At 42.4% G+C, this 8,109-nt stretch overlaps 1 protein-coding gene across 1 annotated transcript in view; it reads left to right on the top strand.

Annotated features, from left to right (window-relative positions):
* Nucleotides 1-2,293: 2,293 nt before the first annotated feature.
* The window catches only part of rasgef1ba (RasGEF domain family, member 1Ba), a 132,587-nt gene continuing 126,771 nt past the window's right edge, over nucleotides 2,294-8,109 (top strand). Inside the window, exon 1 of the mRNA XM_087849477.1 lies at nucleotides 2,294-2,393. Within this exon, the coding sequence (XP_087705603.1) occupies nucleotides 2,325-2,393 (69 nt within the window). The 5' untranslated portion in view covers nucleotides 2,294-2,324. The remainder of the gene's footprint in view (nucleotides 2,394-8,109) is intronic.

The raw sequence follows: 8,109 nt of genomic DNA, 5'->3' as shown, positions 1-8,109 counted from the left end.
AATTTGATTATTTTGCATGTTTGATAGACTGCTAGCATTACAAGTGATTTGTTAACCCCTAATGGAAAAACGCAGTGAGGTAAGGCTGTGATGTTTTATAGAAATACTCCAGTGATTGATGAAAGACAAAAACATTGACATTTTAAACCATTTCCACTCTACTGTTATACTTTCCATCCATCCACCCATCCATCCACCCACCCATCCATCCACCCATCCATCCATCCATCCATGCACCCATCCATCCATCCACCCATCCATCCATCCATCCATCCATCCACCCACCCATCCATCCATCCATCCATCCACCCACCCATCCATCCACCCACCCATCCATCCATCCATCCATCCATCCACCCATCCATCCATCCATCCATCCATCCATCCACCCACCCATCCATCCATCCATCCACCCACCCATCCATCCATCCATCCATCCATCCATCCATCCATCCATCCATCCATCCATCCACCCACCCACCCATCCACCCACCCATCCATCCATCCATCCATCCATCCACCCACCCATCCATCCACCCACCCATCCATCCACCCATCCATCCATCCATCCATCCACCCACCCATCCATCCATCCATCCATCCACCCACCCATCCATCCATCCATCCATCCATCCACCCACCCATCCACCCACCCATCCATCCACCCACCCATCCATCCATCCATCCATCCATCCACCCACCCATCCATCCACCCACCCATCCATCCATCCATCCATCCATCCACCCACCCATCCATCCACCCACCCATCCATCCATCCATCCACCCACCCATCCATCCACCCATCCATCCATCCATCCATCCATCCATCCACCCACCCATCCATCCATCCATCCATCCACCCACCCATCCATCCACCCACCCATCCATCCATCCATCCATCCATCCACCCACCCATCCATCCACCCACCCATCCATCCATCCATCCATCCACCCACCCATCTATCCATCCATCCATCCACCCATCCATCCATCCATCTTCTGCTTATCCAGTTCAGGGTTGTGTTGTGAGCCTATCCCAGCTTTCATAGGTGAGAGCCAGGGTACACCCAGACATGTGGTATTTTATGTCTAATATCTTAGACTGTAGTGAACATGATTATACACAAAATAAAGAAATGGCCTGTTTTGAATGATCTTTTAATTGTATCCACATTATAATCAATCCAGTTCTTTTTGGTCACTTAAACTATGTTTATAGAACTTCAATGTTATACTTCTTACAATTTTATCTCCCCTCTTGTCTGTGGAAACTGATTGGAGCTTCTACTTTGTGATGGGAATGTTCTTTCTGACTCAGAGTGACTCGATACCATTCATGAGAGATATGTTTGACCTATTTTTGACAGATCAACAAGTCATTTAGAGTAGTTTAAATTCTCACAATCATTTTTGGCAAATACTTTTTGGACTCGTCAGCACGGACTTGGTCGTGCACTCACATCTCCAACTTGGCTGCAAAAACTAAGGACCAGCCAGAATGACTCCAAATGCCAACAGCTGTGACCTGACTTTGGGCGTGCCATGCATGCCTCAGTGTTTTTTAAGTCAATTTTCTACACTGTATTTGTTTCTGAACACATTCTGACTTGCTGTACCACCAAAAAAAACAAAAAACGGGAAACGCCTTTGGACGCAGTGCAGAAAATAATTACTTGGAAAGTTGACCAGATGTTTCTGGAGTACTTTGGGAGATTTGGATTCTTCCTTTGAAACAGATTTTTCCCTGAATGTTTTAGCTGTGATGTAGATTCCAAGCACAAACTTGGGCAGTGGCAGCCTTTGAAATATCGACTATAACCATCCTGGATCAGTCTTTAACAGTTATTGATTTGAAACACGTTAAACCAAACCGAAGTGAGACAAACTGCTGATCTAACCTTCATTTCATCTCTCAGCTCGAGTTTTCCTGAATTTGGGAAAACCCCGGTCCATGAAAACCACCTGACGGCTCGTTGGCCCGCCCACACCCCCTCAGCCCTGCCCCACCTGCAGCTTTCCACACAGCTGCTTGCTGATGGTGAGTCCACTCACGACACTGAAAGAGGATTTTGGAGACGAAAGCTAAAAGGCTCTAAGCTCCACATCCAGCGGCTGCCCTGCGCTGTAAGCTGTCAAGCGGAATTTAGCCCCTCTCATCCAGCGGTACGTCTCTTTGGACTGCTGTAGGTGAAGAAGCGAGGGATGCTCGCAGGGTCCTTGAACGCCACAAATAAGTTCACAAAGCGGGCAGAAAGAGGACTCGCCTGTTGATTCGGGCTCTAGTTCATTTCGGGAATATTTGAGCGGCACACTTTTCATCTCTATGGCAAAGTTCTTGGCTGAATTACTGGGATGCACACTTCCCGACAAGGGCACCGCTCCTTTGTTCGAGGTAAGGAGGCTTTAATGACTTAAACCTCTATGATCATTGTGTTTTCTTGAACGATTAAATGTAATGCTTAAATGCAATTGGAAGAGTGACAATGAGTTTGCATTCATGGATAAAAATGTAGGGTACAGACTCAGTGGCACTCCGTGGATTCTCTATGGCAACAAGAGGCTGAGGCTTTGTTCATCAGAATGATTGACAGTTGCTATGCCGTAAAATACTTCATTAACAGTGGTCCCTGCGGGTTTTACTGACGCCGCTCTGCATTCCACACACACCTCTTTCTTTCAGTGACAGTGCGAATTGCCCAGCACACAGCCTCGGGGTGTGGATTAATGCGCATTATTTGCGCCTTTACGCTCATGGATGGATACTGTAGTAGTCCCAGAATATCAGCTCATGAGTGTCATACAAATAATTTTTTCTGCGATTTTACTTATGAAAATAATTTTACAAGAGTATGATTATTGACGCAGTGGCGAATGTGGTGCCATGAAGGGGTGTCTTGTACGAAATGGCTTAGACTCGATTGCATTTGGGTCAGTGTGCCACACGCTGTGCGCGCGCACACACACACACACACACCCCTGTGCTGTACTTGCTTGGCTGAGTTTTGCTCCTTTTCACTGCTGTTGTCATTATTTTGTAGAAAGAAAAGTTGTTGATTATTAGTCACTAGTTGCCATGTGCAGAGCAAGGATGCACCGATCCAGTTGCAATTTGATAGCTGGGATTTTAACATCTGTCGGATCTGAATACCAATCCGATACCAGTGTTCATTTATTAACAAGTCTCTTCTCAACTGTTGGGAAGAGACTGGGACTCATTATTTTTATGTTAACAATGCAAAATATAATGTGACACATTTCCTGATTTCGTTGTAAGATAGTAAATGAGATGGTCTTAAATGAAATTAAAACAATGCACAAATGTATTTATGTTATTTACAAAGTTTATTTGAAGTGATGCCATTTCGGCTCAGTGTGAGAGATTATTATTTACAGTCAGGCTGTAAACAGGAGCACCTGTGAGCTGCTCACACACACCTTTCATTAGCATTCAAGTTGACTTGATCACACTGAAGTCAGAAACCACTGCAAACATATACAAATATTAAATACAAAATGACTCCAAACTATAATGCCATGTTGTCATCTTCCTCTGAACTATGCAAACTCTCTAACTCATGACCTGCTGTCACTTTAGTGATCATTATAATTTCATCTTAGTTTTTATCGTTGCAAAATATTTCGTTTTGCTTGAGTCTTTATTAGTTACACTGTTAGCTTTAGCCTTTTTAAATATTATTACACTGCTCATAAAAATTAAACGAACACTTTAAAATCACAGATCTGAAAGAAAACGGCTGCTGAAGCTGGGATGATGGTTTCCATGTGGGGAAAACCACATCAGGGACATTGGCGTAGAGTATGGCACATGGGTCCCATACAGATTAATCACAAACAAATGATCAGTGCAGACCCTAAATAAAAGATACCCCAAAACATGACGCTTCTGTTTAACATACCAGTCTCTGGATACTTGACAAAGGATGTGTTAGCCCACTGAAACAGAATTTCCAGCTCTGTAACGATTATGTCATTTTGTTTTCTATATTACAGATTGTTGCCAAAAAGGAAATTTGTGTGCATGAATGGTAACACCAGTTCAGATTGCATGATGTTATTTAATAATGTAATACTTGTGTCTGATTCCACTGATGAAAATGTTTTCAAAGGAAATACAATTCATCTCAGTAGATGTGATTTGTGTCTTTGGGACCTGACGGTTATTGCATAATACCAGCTCTAAATTAATAACAATTTCTGATTCTCGTCCCGCACGTACACACGTCAGCTGTAATCCACAACCGCCATGGGATTGCTAATCCATCGGGCATCATCTCAATCTGTCTAACATGGACTGTGTAAGAAAAAATATTAAAGTAATCCCAGAAATGTGTCAGGGGATCATCATCGTGACTTCTGGGAAAATGAAATGATGACCTCTGTACGGCTTTACAGGGGACAAAGATTAGATCCATGGACGGTTATATAAAGCCTTGTTTCTAATTTCACCTTTATACCATGAATTTGTTGAATACATGCACTGTAGACTGTTCCTATCAGGCAGCATGCACTTACTGCTTTACAATCTGAAGAGCTTTAGTTGGATAGCATGAAGCGGTGGAGAAGCACAGTGTAGAGAATGTGAGGTATGAATATGAAGTGCATTCATACAGTTTTAGGAATGAGCCTGGGGTCTCTGTGCCTCCATGCTTAAGTATCCTTGGGCAAGATACTGAACACTAAGTTTCTCTCTGACGGGTCAAATGTGTGAATGTTTGATAAAAAGCACTTAAGCATAGCAAAAAGTGTGAACAGGTGAATGAGGCATGTTGTAAAGCACTTTATAAGAACCAGTCCATATGTCATCTATAAAAATCAAAAGCCTTACCTGCCTTACCAAAACCCACTGTGACTGTTTGAGCTCAGTTTACGGTCATCACATTGGCTGTTATACTCAGTGTTGGGGAGTAACGGAATACATGTACCGCCGTTAGGTATTTAAAATACAAAATATGAGTAACTGTATTCCGTTACAGTTACCGTTTAAAAAGGTGGTATTTAGAATACAGTTACTTTGTTGAAATAAATGGATTACACGGCGGTACTTCCCTGTTTCATATTGTTGCGGGTCAGGACTGTTTGGGTTTTGTTTGACAGCTACGTTCTGTTGTTCCAGGTGGCAGCGTTACGGTTTCCATGGTTACAAAGTGACGCTCTCTCTCTGCGTGTTTCCTGGGTGAGAGAGGCCTTGTTGTTGTTGTTGTGCTAAGCTAATAGGCAGAATGCTACGGGCATAGCTCTAAAGAATGTAGCATCATAGGCAGTGTAGTCCGTGCTGCAGGGAGAATGGACTGCCATACCCGTTATGTGTCTGTGAGCGAGGGAGGGAGAAAAAGGAAAAGTAGCTGTCATCCAGCAAAAACGGGAGCTGGAAGCATGTAAATATAATAATAACCACTGCAGCCAAGAAGAGAGCCTGACGAGCCCAGTTGTAAGTAAGCTATTAAGACTCGACTGTACACCGTGTTCGTGTTTTCCTCCAAAAACAATAAGTTCCGTTGGAGCAGCCTTTCAACGCCTCTCTCTGTCTCTGGCTAACAAAGTTGACCCAGACAACAAAGTAAAGCTAGTTTTCAGCTACGAGCCCGACACAGAACTCGATGTATTAGCCAGAGGTCCCTTTACTACGGTTCGGAGCCGCGGACCTTCAGTAACAGTAATAAATCACAGCAATAGTACATTCATGTAGTTGTAAACAGCATGATAATATATTAAGTAATCCAAAGTATTCAGAATACGTTACTCTCATTGAGTAACGTAACGGAATACGTTACAGAATACATTTTGGGACATGTAATCTGTAATGGAATACATTTTAAAAGTAACCTTCCCAACACTGGTCATACTGGTGCTTTAGGTGTGGCTGACGTGCTGCAGCATGCTTCTGGACAATAGCTGCTGATACCCAGAACAAACCTCCACATCAGGGCTCGTGTATGAGTAGAAGAATCAAAAAAGGAAGGTTTTCCTCAGACGGCCTCGCTTTTCATGCGGCTACAGCATCTCCCTGTCAGTGTCTGGTTATGTCTGTGTTCCTGCACTGATAAGCGAAATTGTAAAAGAGTGACCTGCTTGTGCGCTTGTGTTACCAACACAGCTACGTCTCTCCTGCCAAGTTACACTGGCGAGCATAAACAGGACATTACACTGTGAGCTCTGCAATCCGCTCACAGATCTCAGACATCGGCTGTTTGAAGCTGACCTGTATGTTGTGTTAAGGTTCATTTCTACTGAACGTTTTTTGAGTTGAAGACTCCACTGCTTCTAAACCCAAAGGCAGTGTGTCAGTTATCTGTTTTTTTTTCTCTCCCAAAATTCACGGGGTTGTACAAAGTTAATTTAACACCCCGGGGTGAGACTGTTAGTGCAGACCTGCCCTGTAACGTCCTGAGGTGTCTGAAGAAGAAATTTCTGTAGAAATGACCTGAAGTGTGACACGCCAACACACTCTTTGCTCACACACCTGCTCACCTCAGTGGATAACTTCCACACTTCCTGTCCATTTCCTAGAAATAAAGCTAAAAAACCCATGTTGTGACCCTGCAGCACAACAGAGCTTCCACTCAGAGATCAGAGCAGAAAGAGGTCGCAGCCGCATTAGACGATCAAATCAAGGCTTTTAATACTTTTATTTATTTATTTATTTTACCCCACTGACATAAAAATACAGTAAAATTTTTAGTTTGTTTAATTAAAGCAAAGAAAAAATATTCTCAAAGCAGGTGATGTCAGTCAAAGAGGGTTAAAAATCTCACACAAGCTACAAATTAGATTCTTGGAAAATAGTCGAGCAAGATATTTTTTATAGAAGAACGTAACTTTATTCATAACGAGGCTTCCAGAGCAATATCAACTGATAGGCTGAAAGTAAATGATGAAGACGTAAAGTTCTCCTCTTTTTTTTCTGTACTTGTTAAGAAATAACATCACACATTTTATTGTGTAACACTTTGTGCTTGTGGAGTTATGTTTAGTTATTCACAGATTAGTAATGAAATCAGGCTGCAGCTGTTTAAAGTCTGACAGATGCTCTTTAATGTGGTTAATTAGCTGCTAAAGGCTAACTGAACATTAGTGAATATGTGACTCAGCGAATATGTTTCTATACTCAGAATAGATGCTATCCTTATTGGCTGATGTTAAGTTTCACATTTTCACAGAAAGTTTTAGAAAAAATAAGCAAGTATTTGGTCTTTTTTCTTCTTTAAATTGCTTTATTTCTGCAAACCTTGCCTTCATTATTACTTTACCTTGTACTTCTTCAGTGGATTTGTGAGATTTCATACTTTATTCTTTGTCTCACAGTTACCACGTCGTCATTCACTCACGTAAGAGATGTTTCTGCTGCCAGGCTTCCTCTCTCTTTTCTCTCTCTCTCTGGCTTTCTTTATTCTCTGCAGCCTTTCAGCATAAAGCTTTATTCTTGCTAGGTAGCTTGTTTTTAAAGCAGAATTCATCTTTCAAAGGGTAAAGAAAAAGATTAACATCGCTGTACTCTCAGGGCCTCGCTGTGGGTTTGAAAGGATGTCAAGACGTATAAATCCAGAGAAATACGAAGAAGCGGTTTTAAGACGAGGAAAGTTTGTGGAAAAATACACAGTGTGAGGGGCAAGATTGCATCAGTGAACACATGAAGGGTTCAAAGTACATCTACTATATGGTCAGTGTTTTTAAAGAAAGGGTGTGTGTGGGGGGGGGGGGGGGTCTCACTCACAAGTGTAGTAAGTTAGCAAAAAATGGGAAGAGTGCATGCAGATTAGATTCACATAATTATCAACTATGGTTATAAAATTCACAAAGGTTTAGCTACTGAATTAGCGAAACACAGCGTGGCATAACTGGCTGATTTTGAGACAAGCGGCCGTGGTGGATGACTGGATGAATGTGAGATTTTTCTTTCATTCACAAAGGGAGCTCATCCATCTGAGACAGATCTTATACAAGCAGTTGAGACGCATTTTTTCGAAACACCGGGTCTCTGTGGCTTTTAAACCCCAAAACACGCTGCGCCAAAAATTGGTCCACCCCAACGATCGGGTCCCCCGACACAAACAGAGTAACATAGTGTACGCTGTTAAGTGCAGGAGGAT

Source organism: Neolamprologus brichardi, chromosome 12 (assembly GCF_056152115.1).
Source record: "Neolamprologus brichardi isolate AB-2024 chromosome 12, ASM5615211v1, whole genome shotgun sequence".
NCBI classification, from domain to species: domain Eukaryota; kingdom Metazoa; phylum Chordata; class Actinopteri; order Cichliformes; family Cichlidae; genus Neolamprologus; species Neolamprologus brichardi.
This window is presented reverse-complemented; position numbering and strand designations above follow the sequence as displayed.